Source organism: Macrosteles quadrilineatus, unplaced genomic scaffold, assembly GCF_028750875.1.
Source record: "Macrosteles quadrilineatus isolate MER2022 unplaced genomic scaffold, UCM_ALF_1.0 Scaffold_9__3_contigs__length_116548681, whole genome shotgun sequence".
Classification (NCBI taxonomy): Eukaryota; Metazoa; Arthropoda; class Insecta; order Hemiptera; family Cicadellidae; genus Macrosteles; species Macrosteles quadrilineatus.
In genome coordinates, this window is record NW_026542602.1 from 73,535,305 (window position 1) to 73,555,031 (window position 19,727).

General features: G+C 30.3%; 1 protein-coding gene across 4 annotated transcripts in view; it reads right to left on the reverse strand.

Moving 5' to 3' along the window:
* LOC129004136 (calcitonin gene-related peptide type 1 receptor) overlaps positions 1-19,727 on the reverse strand; it is a 235,507-nt gene that overhangs the window by 68,560 nt on the left and 147,220 nt on the right. For 3 of the 4 annotated variants that reach the window (XM_054432572.1, XM_054432573.1, XM_054432569.1), the window contains exons 5-7: positions 6,898-7,000; positions 4,323-4,439; positions 1,966-2,072 (exon numbers count right to left, since the gene is read on the reverse strand). In XM_054432572.1, the coding sequence (XP_054288547.1) occupies positions 1,966-2,072; positions 4,323-4,439; positions 6,898-7,000 (327 nt within the window). Of the gene's footprint in view, positions 1-1,965; positions 2,073-4,322; positions 4,440-6,897; positions 7,001-15,640; positions 15,733-19,727 lie in introns of those variants that run through there. The other variant, XM_054432571.1, reaches the window with a different exon arrangement.

Consider the following 19,727-nt stretch of genomic DNA (forward strand, 5'->3'; position numbering starts at 1 on the left):
TTATAAACTAGTTATGAAATGGAGAGCTTAAATTCATAATTACACTAAGTTACAGAACCGATTTGGTTGATAGTTTAGTTGAAATGTTATTAAATAAATCACCAGACTTTCGTCTTTTAAGAACATAATGGAGAAGATTAAAATTTATTTTTCATTGAAACAGTATTTTTAAATCATATCAAAATCTTAGGAAAAGTATTCTTTTCAAAAGATTTTTAAAATAAACTAAACATTTTCAGCACCAATGTTAGTTTATGATTACTCCACGGTGGCAGATTAAACTTAACTATGTATTTATAATTAAATTATTAAAAAAATAGAAGATATAAAATATGCTACCGATACTACTAACAATAGTAAGTTACAGGTAGACGTACTTGTTTCTATATCATGTGGTTTATTTTGTAGTTTGATTAGAAAGTGTGGATGATAATAATATTACAATAACTGATAAAGTCATCCATTGAACAGCCAAATGTAAATATCACAAGTTTTATGGCTAAAACACTTCACTTTTGCAGAACATTTCATCATAAAAAAATTGGAGAACTATAACTCGAGTCATTTAATATTATCAGCACAAACAAAACAACTTTAGCACAAAAGCAGGAGATATTTGTTGAAATATTGGATAAGTCACACTAAGAGAACAATGATCCTTAGAGCATTAAGGGGAGATTTATTGCTTTACCAAAAGAAGAAATACCAAGAGTAAAGCTGGGCTTCTGTTGCCAGAAGGGAGAAATGAGGGCTAATTATGGGATTTCTAGTGCTTCATCTTGATTTATTACCCGTTGTAAGTTCTTATATAATTTGAAAAGAGCTACGTTCCTTTGTATGGTGTCATGCTTTGCATAAATAATAGAAGAATATATATAATTGTAGCCTGAAAACAAAAATTACAGAAACTGTGATACGTAAACAATCATTTACAAGTATTTTATATGTAAACAACATAATTTAGATATTGAACATTTTTTACGTTTAAATTTTGCTTGTTGAATGTATTTGTTTTTTGTATGTTTTAAAACTTCAACTTAAAAAGTCTATAAGAGATATGCATTTTATTATATGTTAAATCATCACTCAAGATATAGTAATACTATTTGAAGTTTTTTTCTCGTTTACTTACTGATTTCACGTTAAAACCCCTTAAAACTGGGAGCATTTAGATTTGTTTGATTATTGCTTGTTTGTATACTTCTTGTACTACTTATTTTATATGAAGTACTAAAAAAAATCTAATAATAATAACAACCCTAAGGGTACAATAATTAAATATTATTCTACCATGGGGGGTTAGCAGATATGGCAACTACTTATTTTCTTGCTACTTCACCAATTAAAAACGGTTTTAAAGAAATATTGTCACCCTCTGTAAAACCATTACTTATAATCAACGATTAAAGTGCAATATACATTTTTCCCTGAAATAACGAAACAAACTTAGTAGGTAGCAGCGTGCTCAACTTATAACGGGACTTGCTAAATGGACCTCGATTATACAGGGGTGTAAAGCCAATTCAGAGTACAAATATCCAAGTAGATTCAGCATCCAAAGTCAATGAGTCTAGGTTTTATGTTTATAATAGCTGTTTGTGTAATAATAAGTACGTCATTGCCGCTCGAGAACTGTAGATGGCCGCGCGAAGCTTTAGCTGAATGGCCTACCACCATTCGTTACTTGTAAACAACACACAGATCAACTTTTTAGATGTATATAATATGCCATTTTGGCAATGTTTGCTTTTTTAAATGTTATGTTATTTCTTACCGGTTGTTAACTAACGTATCGGATCTGCGGCTGTGGTTGGTCTAGAAACAACTGGGAAATCAGCTGATTTATCGAACGAGAATGATCCATTCCCGCACTAGAGCGGCAAAGAGCTATTTTGCGCAATATTTACAGGTATCATAGTTATTTGTTAATTTCCATGCAGTGGTAAGAAAAATATATTTACTCACATGCAAATCGTCTACGTTGACACACGTCGTGTAGTTAGACCATTCTTTTTGCGAGTCTGGGTGCTTGAACCACGTGCCGTTGCCCGTGCACACCTTGTGGGCTTTTCCTGGGAGAGAAATAAACTTGTAAGTGAAAACTCAGACTCACGAATTATTTGAATTAGGATTTAAAAACAAAGAATCATGTATAACGAATAGACTTTTAATGTTCTGATTTATAGTTTTGCTACTATTTTTTCGTACCTCTTACTACACACCTGTTGTTATATATAAAAAAAAAACACTCCTCTTGAACAGCTGAGGTGATAAGTAAAATTTAACATGTGTGAATTTGGTATGTTTGATGCAGTCACATTCGATGGTAAAATGATTCGAAACAATTAGATAATTATTTAATTTTAGTTTATTCAAGTAATTAGTTGGTTTTATCGGATTGAGTTTTGTTTATTCAAGCGATGGCTGGACTGTCAACTCTGTTGGCCTCAAAGTTCAAACGATTACAATTCAGTGCCAACAGTTATAGCTTAGTATGACGTCATCATTGTGGTTTATGATTGATCACCTGTAGTGTATATTGCTTCATTAAGACACTAACATTAGAAGTGGAAGCTATTTATGGAATTTAATTAAAATGGGAAAGTAAGAAAATATTTATCTAATTTAATTAAGTAACATTTATGTCTTTAATCTTAAATTAAGGTTAAAAGAATATGCTAACCTTTAATATGAATGAATAAAGTTAACTAATAGTTTAAAAATCAATAAAACCTTGGTAAAATATAAAACTCTTAATTTAGATTAAGAATAATTTGTTTCTAATTGAACTCCAACAGTTAACAAATGACTTTTGATACAGGCCTACTGTAAACTTAAAGTAGGAGTTAAATGACGGAACTGAACAGGTAAACTCTTAACCCATTTAAAACTTTTGTGTCTGGAGACAAATAGTTTTGTTTGTTTAAGCAGAACTTAAGACAAAGGAGAGTGTTTAGTGACATTTGATGCTAGTATTTTCCAATTACAGTATTTAAAAAGAACTCTAGTTGTTATCAATAAACACCTATAAACTATGATGTATTTTTTCAGTTTAAGCAATGGTAGAAATGTAAACTTTGTCCGAAAAGTCATATGAAATAGATTTTGCATAAAAACTTTGTAATGTTGGTATTGGTATTGCCTCTGTGAAAATGTATACTGTATTTGTTAGGTTGAACTTGTATTTACTGTGGAACAAAACAATGTAAAAAATAAATAAAGCTAAAATTACAATAGCAGCATAGTTGAATAGCGTGTTTTGTTTCAGTTTCGAATGCATTGTTTGTAAATCTAAACCAAAACTCTGCTATTGTACACAATAAAACCTAATCTACGCAGACAGCTAATTAGCTAATTTTCCATATGCGGAGTAATGCAGTTCAGTATAATGCTGGACCGTTCACATACGTCCATAATCTAGATTACTAAAAGCATATATTGATTTTTGTAAATGTCTTTTGTCCATGACAACTGTAATTAACCATTATTAGGGTACACACTGATATATTTAACTCCTAGAAAGTGTTTTATGGTTGAAACACAACCTTTAACCAGAGGTGAATATCCTAAAAGGTGCTTAATTGGCTTTAAAAGATTCCACGTTGTAAAATTAAGCTACCTTTTCCATGATTGTATTGACATTTTCAGAGTCAAAGATTTAACTACGTAGATAAACATCATGAATGTCAATAAGTATTCATTTATTTGTCAACTAACTGATGGGGCTTGATTATTTTGCTTAAGTTTGAGGAATATAATGAACTATTGTTAAAACAGAGAATCGAGTTACTTTTTATTTATGCATCAACCTTTCACCAATCAAAAACCAGTGCACTAATAATTTAACAAATAAAAACTATGTACCGTAGCTATATTGTTTTTGGTTGCATTTTGACTTATGCGTTAAACCAGGTACACAATTATTAGGTTATACACGATTAGAGTGAGGGATTTGCAATTATGTATTAGCTATGCAATCAGGAAAACATAAAATAGCTAGTTAAATTTGAATAAGTTTTCACATACATTTACTTGAATCAGACTTAGTAATCACAAATACAAATTGAATTTCAGTTAAAATTAACTTCTTCCGCCTAAAAATGTGCATTTTGACTTACAAAAATTTCACAGATCTTGGGTTAATTGGTTTCAAATCTCCAATAATAAAAAAATAATACAATATTTTAGTTCTGGCGGGTGTTTGAACCATTAATTCTAAATTTCATTTACTTTATAAAGGTGTTATTTCTGCAAGCCTCTATTTTACGCTGGAAGCTTGAGTTCAAGAAACAAGATGGCTTCCTTATAAAGACTTGACTTACTAGTTGGGTCGAACCCCGTGATAAACTCTGGACAGTCAGTGTAAGCGGTGTGACCAGCGGCGGTGTCCGGCCAACACGACCATCCATCAAACACTCCGGGGCAGTAGGGCTCCGCCACTGGAACATGCAACACACTGTAGTGAAGAGGATTGGGATAGGATAACCAAATGTGGAAAAGAGGAGCTCAGCTACTAAAACGTGAAGTCAGCTTTAGAGAACTAAGAGTTTGACAGGTGCTATAAACACTAAAGAAATATAGGCATCCACTAAAATACCATGTGTAAAAGAAATAGATTATACTTCAATAGAAATGTTCGACACAGATTATCGACCCTACTAACAGTACTAACAAACTAACAGCTTATAATTACATCTTATAATCTGCCATTAAAATTTCCGTTTACAGCTTCGTAATTCAAATAGAATAAAATTAAGTAGCGGGGGGAGGGGGGGTTCCTCTTCGAATCTGAAGGTCTTTGGTTCGATTCCAAACAAGATCATTTCTGCACACAGATGCCATCCATCTATTGATATTAGACATGTCTAACTAAAGTAGATTTGTTTACATATCGTGACAAGACTGGGGCGTGGGCAGTTCCCTCTAAAAATACTTTAGGAAGATGCCTCTGGTCTTAATAAACACAAATAAAACAAACGGTAGGCCTACAAAACGCAGAATCGTCAATTTTATCCATAGACAACTTTTGGGCATCGAAATACATTATCAGTGTGGAAAATATAAATATGTTGAAGATAAATGTGATTGAAGACTTAAAATCTATGTTTAAAATTATCTCAGATAACCTGGTTATCAAACTATTAAACAACAAAGGATGAATAAAAATGATTAGGCATTTATACTTTTATGCTTGGGTAAACGTGAGCTTTATTGTAAAACCAATAGACACTGATTGTTTTACACAATTATCTGCGATTGTTGTCAACAGGTGAACAAACACAGCTGTTCTAACACTACCTGCCATTCATAATGATTTTGAGTTTATTGAGTCTAATTTTAACTTTTATATTGTCATTTTATTTACCATGACAAAGTGTTATTTTCTAAAATTAAACACACAATATATTGCTTGAATACGAACCCTCAATATTTGATAGAAAAAGTTTTCGATCCATCGCGCGAGAGTTTTGATCCCAACAAATGTTAGAGCGTGAGATGGGTTTGGCAAACTGTTTACATATTTGAATGGTTGAGGGATGAGCTAGGAACACTTGTTTCCAAAGTTTAACTTCTGACATTGCATTGCATTGGACATGGGATCGGTCTATATCTGCTAATAGAATTTTCTATAGGTTTCACAGGAGTGTGGGCTTCTACTAAAATATAAATAAAATAACATTAAGTTGTGTACGTATATAAAATGTCGTTAATAGATAATTCACAAAGAATACGCTATCATATCATATACATCGTGCCTTCAACATGTTTATTCATTATTTACAATGTATATTTGAAAGCCTGTAAACAATTAGGTTACGCATTATATTATAGTTGACTTCTTGAACTGATCTTTCAAAAACTGTAAAGAAGTAAATTGAGTAGTTAATTCAAAAAGCGTAATATTTGATACTAAATCATCTTCAATGAACATTTATTCATAACTGGAGATACATAGTTAATTTAACGAGCTTAAATTCTTTTGAATACGTAATCTATAACGGAAAACGAGCATTAGGTGATGATACAATATTAAAATATTACAACTAACGAAGAAACTCGTTGAAAAGAAAAATGACTTTGTGCAATTAGGGGTCCTGAATAAAATCCTTCTGTTGTGAGGTAAATTTAAAATGGAAAACTGGAAAATAATTATCTCGAATTTAACATCTGTTAGGGAATAATTACAACCACTCGCATCTGGAAAATTATACCCCAATAAACTTGGGAATGTTCATTTACTGAGATGAATCTTTATCTTCCCTAGGTGTAATAATCCGGAGAATACTCGCAGAGAGAAATGTTTAAGTATCACTCATATTTGTGCTTTGATATGGTATAATTTTAAACTATAAATATTAATATTACTTACCTTATAATACCAATGATTTATGTTTCCTGTTTTACCATTGGAAACACTTAAGTTATATGTTAGAATAATAGTGGAAAATATAAAAAAAATTGTTACATTTTTTGAACTTTAAATATTTATAACATCTTCCTGTAGTAGAAAAACATATTGAAAATGCTTATGCAAGCTCATTGAATCCAAACCAGCAACTGGATATGGCGTCAAATGACTATTTTTAAGCTAGAAAATGTCTTTTTTATTCATATTATACTAAAAAGTACATAACAACGGCTGCACGTGTCAAAAAAATGGTACCGACTCGGTCCAAAACTTTTTTCTAAGTGCATTTGAAAAAATACTATAATCAAATTATATTTAAAATTTAAATCAAAAATGTTTACTTTTAAATAATGGGGATTTTACCACGGATTCTAAAAAAGTAGACCAGAGTTTAAAATTCTTCCATAAAGTATGCATGTTTAAACAATTTGCATATATCTATGAATATCTTTGGTTAAAGAATTTTAAGTTTTGAGTTGGATTCTTACCTGTGGCTCTTATTGTCATGTTCAAGATCTCCTCGCATTCTAGCCTCTTCTGGTCAATTATGACCTGCACCACGTCTGTATCATTCATTGTAGAGTTGGTCATCTGGAACACGGCAAAACTATCAAGACAAGAACATCTTTGAATGGTTAGGGCCGCGGTATTTAGTGTGTAAACGTCGCACCTGTCGGTCTATTGCCATGGCTAACAACAATAACAAACGTGTAACATTGCGCAGAAGTTCCATTATTAACTAGTGCAACAGCTGTTTCGGTAGGCCGTGGCTGCGACGTTGCCACGTCTCGCCACGGCCTACTAGATGAGGCGATGGTTACAGGAATGGTCCACAATTTATGAAACCACAGCAGTATATTTTTAAGTTACATTTTCAGAATCTCACTAACTGGTGGATTTCCATTTTGATTTGTAATGAATAAACAGGGCGAACTTAGTTGTAAAAGGATCTGCAACCAAAAAGAGAAGATAATTAACGAAAAAATACAGCGGAAAACCCAATTAAGCAAACGTGGTTATAGATGTATAGGTCAACAGTCAAGTAAACATTCAAAAAATACATTGGTTTAATGTCTCTAAAACTGTCTACACTAAAATACGACCAGAAAACTTTATACTAACTTTATCAAGAATGGTTTTTGTTTCATTTTGAAAGGAATAAGACAAATAAATGCGTTTCTAAGCTGAATTCAAGAATGACGATCCACAATAAGACTCTTAGATCTGTAATACGAGAAACTTTATTAACTGAAAGAACTATCCCTATTGGGTTTCTTGATATATTGACCAACAATCTAAGACAGAATCCACTCTACCACATCATGCCATTATCACATAGATAAAACCACTTATGGATTGGCGAAATTTGAACCATGAGTCCAACCCAATCCAAACGAAACAATAGTGAACAGTTTTTGTTTCTATGGATGTTCTCGATTTCAAGGTGGACATTTAAGATATGAATATCGATTGGTCTTCATGATTAGCAAAAAACAAAATGTTTTACATTTTCTCTGATTACAATTAAAGCCTAAAATTTAAAAAAAACCCACGGTAAATAAAATGTTACAAAACAGATTATTTTGCATATCAAAATAAACTCAAGCGTCCGATTTCGAAACAAGGGGTGCAATTGATTGTATTTTTTATTTTTTAGTTACAAAAAAACTGTGGGTGGGTTAGTATCTAACTAGTTTAATAGTTGGGTTTAAAAACTATATTGCTCTCTTCTGCATCTCTATTCCGTTAGTAGGCACGGGTATGGCTACTAGTTTGCAATATTAAACAGTGGATTGACTTGTGTCGATTATAACCTTGACAGAGAATTTGACGTTGATCAGAAAACATTCGGTGACGCACATGACTGACTCTCAACAGCTGTTAAGATACAGCTGTAACAACATGTTCAAACACATTACAAAGTGACGAACATGGCTGATCTGAAACTTGGACTGCATAGATATGATTTCTAGAACTAGGTGCTCTAAGCATTTGTGTTTGAACTTACGTACAGTGATTTGTCAAAAAGATAGTAAAGTCTTTTGGTTAGCGGCCTCTTTTAACCTTGTATTTGCCCGTCCACATACCCCTTAGGCATGTATCCAGTAAAGCAGAAAGTGGCCGGTACAGAGCAAGGGTGGATTGTACTAATAAATAAAGTGACATGTACCAGGATTCGAACCCACGACATCGCTGCCTTGGGACCTAAGTCTGTGGCACCACGGATTGAGCCTCCAACTCAACGAGTAAATTGTCTAGCTTATAAACAATTTGTTATTTATTTACACACGAAAAGCTTGAGAAAAAAACAGTGCAGATACTTTCCAATCATTACAGCTCGAAAACATGCAGACAGGCTTAACACTAATTACATGTATCGTTTAATTGAAAGATAACTAGTACATGACAAGTAGGTGATTTACAATGAGAGTGGAATTTACTTTTCGGGTAGCTGAGTAGATATAGAGCTCGCCTTGTAATCAGAATTAGTAGGCTGCTAGTTTGATTCAGATTAATTTCCAAATCCTTCAAATATGTTTCGTGTTTTGAAAATGAGCACGGGTTTTCTTGATATAGGCTTTTAATAAATCATCCTAGCTAAAGAGCCTGCTGATCTTAGTAGTTAACAAATACGTCATATCTTTCATTCGAAAACCATCATCATAATGCAAAAATGTGGGGTATGAGGTTCACTCATATCCGTCTTGAATCTTCGTCTCATTTTAAAAGGAAATTCAAGTCCTTAAGATGTCTTAAAATATACACAAATATTTATTTAAAAAGCACTCCATAATGTAAAGGACATGTTTATGACGTGTTTTATTAATACATAACTAAACAATGGATTTCCACGCGTTTTCCATCGTGGATCGATACAGCAAACATAAACCACCAACACCGTTGCCACATTATTATCTACACGGATGAAATGGATTGTTGTTTATTTATTTAAAACGTCCCCTCCCTACGCAATATGAGGTTAGTGGGCTGTCTACTAATGAAAAACATATTGAAATAAAAAAAAGAGTTGTGACATATCATATGTTAGTTTTAAACCATACTGAAAGTTTCTAAATGTAAACATGTACTAAAAAAAACTTTATACAATATCGGCGTTTCCGATGATTTTAGTTTTATAAATATTAAATTACATCATACATCCAAGGTACTATTTGATAGGGTTATTTGGTAGTATAATTTGTATAATTTGGTAGGGTATATTTGACTTCGTAGGTTCACTTAAAATCTTGCACTCTTAAGAAAAACAATTTATTTCATAAACACATTGAAAGGTTTTTTGGGGTGATTTTTCTTAAGTAAACAATATTATCCGATACATTTGTAGCTGTAAAATCTCAGAAAGTTTTTATAAATGCCTATGGCCGTATTCTGTTTAACCTACTGCTATATGTTTTGAATGCCAGGCTGATAAAAACTGTTTGATTACAAGTAAAAACACCAAACATCTTTTATAAAGCATCCGAACTCTTTTAGCTATGTATATTAGTAAAATACTGTTTATCCCTCAAAATGAGTCACTGATAAAAAATTTGACAAATAAATACACCAATATCCCATACCAGGGCGTTTAGATTCAGAATGTTTTTGAAAAGTGTTTTGCAATATTTTTATACCATAGTGTTCATTTCCACTGATAAATTATGCTAAGTAGCAATTATAAACATCAGTGGTTTCTTAGCTAAGAACTAATCGCTGGTGAAATAATAAACATATAAATAAATTAAATTAACTCTCAATTAGTGTTGGTCGGAAGAAAATTGTAATACTGGATGTGTATCTCTTGATAAACATTTCTGTGAGAAGTTAACATTCTTTTCAAAACTTTTTAAATTTGATCAGACCCCATGATGGGAAATTAAAATATTGTCGTTTAATTTCTGAAGATCGAAAGATGAAACTGAGTTGACAATGTAGGTAGTAGATCTTTAGAAACGATTGGTATTTCCTAACTTGTGTCTTATCAACATAGTTTTGGGTTGAAGTAATGCATCAGAATATACTGCAATTAAAAAAGATATTATTATTATTTTTTTAATTTACCTTACTATTTCTTCATTAGGACATGAGGTAAAATTTAAACATTGTAACAATTAACAAACAAATACTTAAGAAACTATACCCATAAATAGTTAGATTCCACACTTTACAACAAGATAATAAACATTGGAAGTATACCAAAATTCTCGTTTGATAGAATGAAAGAAGATTGTTATTTTTGCTTCAGACACTATTTTTGTTGTATACCACGAACGCTTCCATAGATCAAATCACTCTATTTAATGAAGTGCAATACTTGTATGGTTTTATAGCCGTGCTGTAAACCGCAATACATTGGCCATCATAAAAACCAACACCCCATGAAAACCTCACATAAACCAGTATCGTATTTCTACAATATAAGATTGTATCAGTTTAATAGATGTATTCAATAGTGTACAGTTCACATGTGGTTGATAAAATGGTTATGGATTTATATTTATGTAGCCAATGGAACGTGTAAATATAAAGTAATAATTTAATGAAAATTGTGGCCACAGAGTATTTTCGTTGTTATTAATAACATTATTTCCAAAGAATGTATAAAACGTTAAAATAATAAACGGTTTGAACACTTAAAAATTGAGTTTAATAGTTTTATAAAACGAAACCGTAAGAATCGTGTTTTATTCTTTTTAATTAAGAAAGATTTGCTTTTGTGATAAAAATTTTTTTCTTAGTATTATTATGAATAACAGCCTTTGGAGCTATAATTATTTTATCATAACAATAAAATATTCGAAGGTAGTTCTAAGGATTTAGATCTTTTACAAACCGGAACATTTTGCAGTGGAACTTAACGGTGAACTAAAACAGTTTTTAAATTAGGTAATAGGAAAATGAAGTCAAATTTAAATAAACCACGAAGCAAACAAATTAAATACAGTTATTGGATTTATATCAAATAACAGTTTTTTTGGATCTTTATCTCATAGACCTAAAAAATATTGATAATGTTTTTCCGTAGGATGAAGATATTTTGCAGAACTAGTATTCTAGTAGTATCTAAGTTTATTAAATAAAAAGTTATTTTTCTGTCTTATTTTATACAGTTTGGGATACCGTTGTTCAATATTATATGATTGATTATTGGGCACATACTGCTTTGTCTAATCCATCATTTAAGCTTCTCAGAACTAAGTTCACTCGTAATTCAGTTTTGTATGTATTCAATTTATAATTTTGACAATACCCGCATCCCTAGGGCTTAACCAAGTTCCATATTTAGGGAATCAGCTTAATGTACAAAGTACACGAATTTTTTAAATTTAAAAACTGGACACACAATTTAATTTACAACTTACCACCTTGTGTAGATTTTTATAAACTGACTTTTTAGTATAAATAGTTGGAGTTTCAGAGTTTAAAAGCAATAAAATGCGTTCAGTGTTTTCAAATTAAACTTAAAAATTAATTTACATACTTCATTAAAAGTAGATTTAAATTTTAGCATTGAAATTGATACACAAACAATAAACAAACAATGTGTTCGAAAAATACACTGCAATATATTGGTCGAGACAACATTTTATATATTCCTTTCTAAATGGAAGGTTTTAATGGGAATATTCAACACATAGTCCGTTGTTCCTACAGTTTTATAGTAAAACAAATATTTATAAATATCATTTTTCTGTTTGTTTTTTAAAGATTTTTTTAGATTGAAGCACAGTTGTACTAAGCCTTGCAATTCTTAATAGTTCTTTAAATCGGTTGGTATTGGAGAAATCATTTTGACAATTTTATCGAATGCTTCTCTGTGTATAAGTCAAGTACTACATGTTCAAAATATACCAATTAAAGAAATCGTACTGTTTCAGTAAGTGAAGAGTGTGTGATACTTCACTTATCAAAGAAAACAAGCTCCATATTAAATTATTAAAAGATAATTTTGAAAGAGAACATAATGGGACTAGATATCCGACATACTTTCCTTAGATTTTAGCGCTGAAGATATTTTGGCCATAATTATTAGTGGTAGATAGAAAACATGAATGAAAACCAAAAATTAGCTTAAGATGAATATGCAAAATAGAAACTGTTCGAACAAGAAATTGGTGAAACGGTCAAATAAATATGCATCCTACATTTGTGATTACGGATCATAATGTAAAGTAACCTTAATGTTGAGTTGTATAATCAACCATTCACGTCATATTACTCATAATTTTTCCCAGCTATATTTGGTACAAGACTTTTAACTTTAAGAGGAATAAACAGAGATTTACTATTTCCATTAGTTTAAAAATAACGGCTTCTTTTGTGAAAACGTTCTAGTTTTTTGAATACCTTGTATTTAATTCATTCCGGTATGATTTTTCCTTCGTGATGGCATTATTAATGTTATTCTTAGGTTGTCGGTTACTCATCACTAAAATAAATTAATCACAATTTACAAAAAAATTTCGAGGTATATTTCAAGTTTACATCATAACTCATCTTCAGCCTCTAGTAACAACATATCAAGTAAATAAACTATGATTTATAATGTTTGTTTATAAATTAATTATTATAGGTCTTAATTATTTTAAAATTAAGTTAGTAGGAAAAAATTTTTATATGTATATATTATGGAGATGTCACAGTTAATTTATTATTGTTTTTCAAATTTTGAACAAAATTAAAATTGGAAAAACAATAATAAATTAACTGTGACATCTACATAATATATACATATAAAAATTTTTTCCCTACTAACTTAATTTTAAAATAATTCAAACATATGTTAATTAATTTATAAACAAACATTATAAATCATAGTTTATTTACTTGATATGTTGTTACTAGAGGCTGAAGATGAGTTTTGATGTAAACTTGAAATATACCTCGACATTTTTTAGTAAATTGTGATTAATTTATTTTAGTGATGAGTAACCGACAACCTAAGAATAACATTAATACCTTGTATTTTTTAACCCTAATTCAAATGTCACAATACTTAAATATGCTAAGGTATTTATATATATATTAATATTATCAAAAACAGAAATTAATTCTATTGACAACTGTTACATAGCTCAAATTTCAAATTGTACAAAATTATGAAGGTAACTTGATTCCATGAAATTTACAATTCAAAATTAATCCACATCTTTTTTCCTTTTAGAGGGTTATCAACTAAAACACATTTCACCCATATGAAACACATGCTAAGTGTAATAAGTGTAATTGCGTGTAATAAGGCCTAAGGAGATGCGGATAGGAATTTCAATGGAGATATTCTTGTTGTATCTTACTTTCTTATACTGAATTACATTTTACATTCATATATGAAATGAAATTAAATGAAAAAATGCTTTATTGTACAAATTGTGTAATAGTCTACCTCCATATGTACAACATATACAACACTAACTTGCTCATAAAATAAAATACATAGGTACTGCTAAAATAAAAACCTAACACTTATTAAACAATGGTCAATGTTGACCGTCTGTTTGGTTGGCAAAATAAATACCTTCTCCTTCACAAAAAACAATTCCAACACAGTAATATCAAAGAAAAAAAATTATTTATACACTTTTAACTTCATTTCCAAAAACATTTGTTTAAATATATACATAAGGAAAAAACAATTAAATAAGTTTACATTCATATAATGTTATCGAACTATAAATATGATTCTATACTCCAATAACACTGCAACATGTAGATGGCTATATCCTAGTATGAATGTGAGGCTTAATACTGGTGAATGTAGCTGCATCAGCCTTTATGATTTCATATCGTCAAAAAATGGAATTTTATCCGTGCAGATTTCGTCGAATTCCCTCCGGGCTTAAGTCGAACATGTACGTTTTACAGGCTTAACGTTTAGCTTCCCAAACATTTCGAAAAAAATAATGAAAATACACTTTTAAAATTAAATTTACTCATATATACAAGAACATATTTTTTACTAATAATATATAATGTTGAATTGTTACTAATGAAATCGAAGAGCAATACACTTTAAAGTTGACTACTAAATAACATGTTGCATGCTTTATGTTTCTTTACGCATGAATGAAAATTTTTGAAACTATTGTAATCAAAGTCAATGATTTTGATACTTATGTACATAAGTTCAGAAATTCACATGGCCTTACACTTAAAAAGCATTTATTGTTGCAAAAACTGATTTTGTGTGATTTAATTTTATCAAGATTTTCGTCACACATACAATGCTGACTGAGGTAGACATAATGATGGACGTCAACAAAATGAGCCGTTGTCAGTGTATTGCCATAATAAAGATAAAGTATCCCTGCTACTGAACTTGGGTTTGATAATGCATTTGCCATCTTAATAAATCCGTCTTGCCTGTAAATAATTTATGTGTTTATTAAAAAAAGTTATTGATCCCATCGAGATATTTTACAATCGATCACGTGATTAAAATATTCAATAGCCAGTAGTAAATGAATAAAAACGAGTAGGTGGTGATTTAGGTTTTTAGTACGTGAAGACATTTAAGTTTAAGTGAGAGCTTTTTGCGAATATTTTAAATCACTATATTTGTATGCAAATAATATGTTAATATTTTTTAGCTGATATTTTACCGGAAGAAAGTACTTAGTAAGAAAGTACGTAACGAATTAAAATACTTTTATAAAAGGTATTAAGAATTTGAATTAATAATACCTCTATTAATTTATACAACACGTGATGTTGTTTCAAATTATTTTATTTTTTTAGGGACCAGAACACTTTTGTGTTAACCTATTTTTTATAGCGGTAGAAAGATTTATCTGTAGTGATGTCGAGCTTTAAGTTAAATATTCACAAAAGTTACTCACACTAACCTTATCAGTAGACCTTATAAAAACCGAAGTCATGCCAAATATGTATTTTTATTGCATATACATGACTTAAAACCCTTAGTAGACCATTAATGTGGAAAACACCACCGACCGACGATTGGGTTCATTAACATACTTTGTTTTCACTTATAAAAGCTATGACATCTAATTTACATGGCCCTTCATTCCTGCAATTTCAAAAAAAAAAAAATAATAGTTAAGATCTCATTTGCTATTTTCAGTGTTTTTTTTAATTTAGAGGGTTTGCTGTGTTATGCAGTTTTACTATCAATAAGATGCATCATTTAACCTCAGCTCGTATTTATACTGTAGTATGGTTTACACCGAACTATAATCTTAATTATTATGCAATGTGAAAGTGTCAACTCACTTGTCAGTCACTAATCCAAACATGCCTACGTCACTGTTATCATCAGTTTGCACAGTTATCACACCGATGTGAGCGCTTATCACAGATTATCACCGGTTCGAGCGTCGCGCGAAACTGGCGGTGATATGTTATCACTACAATCAGCTGTGTGCCCCTCCCCCTCCCATCAACCCCCACCCAACACCAAGGAAGATACGCTGTCTGGTGTAGAAGACTGTAACTACAAGACATCTTGTGTACTTGCAGTAATTACACTGAAATATAAGGTAATAGAGTACTGCCAATGAAAAAAAATACAAATGGAAAAAAACATTGAGAACAATTACATAAAATAGGAGGGTAAAGTATTAGGTCAATAATATTTTTTATAAGTTAGAATTTCGTTTAGATATTTAGTTTCAGTCTGACAATCAAAACCTGCTGTAATTTCACAAAGGCATATTTAGTATTTTTAAGCATAATTTAATGCATTATGCAATAACTTGTAGCTATTTAATTGGTACTGTATTTAGATTGTATAATAAGCACGTCTATGTACACTAATGTAAGTCATTTCTTTTGAAATAAGGAGTAAATTCTGTTCAAACACGTTTCATTAGTCAACAATGAAGTTACATAACAAACAGTTTTTTTAAGATAAGTATTTTAGTCATGTTTGATTTTTCATGTATTTGTATCAATTGCAACAATTATTTCTTCGTATTTGGTTAAAATACGCTCCTAAGCGTTGTCTCAATTAATAATAATAAAACTATGCAATTTTCAATTTTAATTCAATTTAATTTAGCAGATGGTTATAAAATGTTGAATAAGAACCAGATAAAATATAAATGCAAGGTAAATACTCAAAGTGGAGAGACTTAATATCAAAGCCTGGGGGAGAATCTTTAATAACAAATGCTTCAGCTTTTGAAGGAGTAAAGTAAAAGAGAAACCTTCAATGTATAAATTACTGAATAAAATATAAGTATTGTTTAATATAACAATATTGTTTCTAACATTGCTAATTTATTTGTATTTAGATAGAATACATTATTAGGAGTTAGATCAAATAATTTTTATTGTAAGCATGAGTTTTTAAACTTTAAATACGCAGCATTCCTAGAGGGTTTACGTAAATGATGTTTTATAAGAGGCTATTGTCGGTAGAAAGGATATTTTAAAACTTAAATTGAGCATACGTTTTAAGATAATTCTTATTCAAGGGAATTAAATCGAACTGAACAATAACTTAAAACCTATTGTGTAATTTGATAAGTAATAACAAGTAAAATATTGGATTACTCTAGATCTTAGAAGAATGATTTTGTAAAATAATGTTTTATCTTAAAATCAAATCGTAACTCAACTAATTTTATGTCAAATTTTAAAACAACGATTAAATTATCTTATGATGATCTAAATATAAATTTAAAATAAGAGATATCGTAATTAATAATTCTCGGCCACATGTAATGTTGCAAAGTAATAGTAAAATAAGTATAGCACTTAAGAGGCATTTATCAGTAACTAACACTTTGATAATTTAAAAATCCAAAACCCTTAAGCGACTTTTTAAAGACCTGAATTAAAAAAAATGAAGGGTATGAATGGACTCGCTAATTTTTAATTTACGCTGTAATACAAAGAGCAATGACATTTTTTCATTTTGTTTGACAGCTTTAAATATTGACCGTCAGGATATGAAACAATCCTAGAAAACACTACTTTCAAACCATTTTCTTTTTATGGCTACATTTTATCAAAGAAAATTACCGTAATAATAAATCGCATCAAATTCCAACAAACACAGAAATTATTAAGTAAAAATGATTAATCTCAAGTAAAATGCCGCTTTAGCAATATTAATCAATTTAAAAAGTCAACCAATATTTTTGGGAATCTTTTATATTAAATCCTATGTGGGCCCACACAACTATGTGCAAAAAAGACTTTTTAAGTTTTGGGAATCTGAAACGTTCAAACACAGTAAAGTCTTAATGTAAAGACTGCTATAACAGCTTCTGCCAGTGGAGGAGTTTGTTAAAACAATTATTCAACAAACGATTTAGGTTGAAAGCTACACAAATGTAAAAATAATGTCATTCGGTTCGGATCCAGTAAATATCTAATGCCTCCAAACATTGTCGAGTGAGGGGTTGTGTATTTTGCTGTTGTTGGCCCATGTCACCCCAGGGTTACAATGCTGAATTACTCAATATGTTTTTATTGCGAGAGGTTTTAGGTGTATGTGGTCATACCGATTATTCAGTATTTAGATAATAAGCGTTTTAAAATATTCAGCAATGAAGTCTACATAAAAATGAAAAAAAAATGTGTTGAAGGTAATGCTTACTTTATTTAAACCGGACTATGCTTGGGGAATTTTAAACCATCATTCGTGTTTGGATCAATAGAAATCAATGTTAAATTTCATAATAATTTACTAATATTTTATTATCACAACCGTATCACTTACATATAAACTTATAAAAAGACAACAATTTTAAAATTATATGTGGTATTTTACAATAACCGAGTCTCTACTTAGGAATACTTAAACTAATTTATAATTCGATGCTTATGTTTTTGAAATATATTATTGCTGTAATGTTATTCACAGCACATAACAACGTTTTCGACCAACCATAAGGTAAATTTGAAACATGCCCCTTATCCAAACAATCCCATCGTCTGGTATTTCATACTCAACAGTTTGGCTGTTTTTATGCTTATTAATTATGCTTATTAACTTCAGTAGCTTTGTTGAATACATGGATAGTTAAACATAAACCTTATTTATAGAGAATGATAGTTTTGCACTCATCTAGTTGTAAAAAATATTCAGCCTTATCGTAATATAATATACTTTTTAACATTGCCAACGGTTTGAAAAACATGAATCTCAATAGACGTTTTTAAGCTACAAATAACATAATTCTAATTACAATCGCTGTTTACACAATATTACAAAACTTTAAATATTTAAATACTAAGAAATTGCTTGTAGCATATTGGAAAATACTACAAAGTTTAAACAGATGAACAAAAAACACTACAAATTGTGGTATTTTAATGAGTTACATAATATGTGATTAGCATACTATTAAAATAAAAGACAATTTTAATCCACAACCGTTATTTAAGCTAAATTAAAAAGCCTATTGAACTACATTACCGTCTATTTGTACAGTTTGATTACCAATATCTTTAATGGTTTCTCGAGTTTAGTATGAGTAAAAAATATCTCTTTGTTTAAAAAACAGAGTATTCATTTCCATTTCTATTGTTTTTATACCACTAAACTAAACAAAAATGTATGAAAAGTAATGAAAAGTATAACACAAATAATGATTATAATATTTGTTGATTGTATTTGGAGAACACGTGGCTATCCAGAGTTTATTTAAAAGCAGGTCAGGCACATGCCCTTTACTTTGCAACGTGCTACATAAAATCAGATTAAAATAGTCATAGTGCATACAACATATTAAATCTTTCAAATGAATTTGTAAGCTACTTGATGTTATACGTTAGACACATATTGCGTAAAGGCCGACTTTTTCACTGAACTTGTGACATTCATACTAAGTTGGAATATCCATCCCCATGTAAAAGAAAACATTACAAAAATACCTTCACTGGTATAGGCCTATTAGTTTCTCGGGTGACCACAGTTTCATATGGGCCCCTTCTAGTGCAGGCGTCTCTAATCGTGTAGTCATCATTTTTGTTTGTTACTTGTATACTTGCATTTCATGATACTATTACTATACGCGTGTACTTAAATTATACTATAGTCTTAATATAATTTTACTTTAAGAAGTTATATTTGAGTAATTGTATGTATTCATTTCTTCTGGATTTATGTTTCACTACTATGCTCTCTGCGAGTGGTATTAATGTGTTCCTACATCTTCGGCTGGGGTTTTGTGTTATTATTTTTAGGTTTCCAATATTTTCCCACCTGGGGATGGGGTCATAATCTAGATCCTGAAAAGTTTTGGAAACATTGAGTTTAGCCGATCGAAATGGAAACTGTCCCCAACAATCCTTTAGATAATGTAACAAATATTGGTCACTAACAAGATTGATTATCATTTAATTA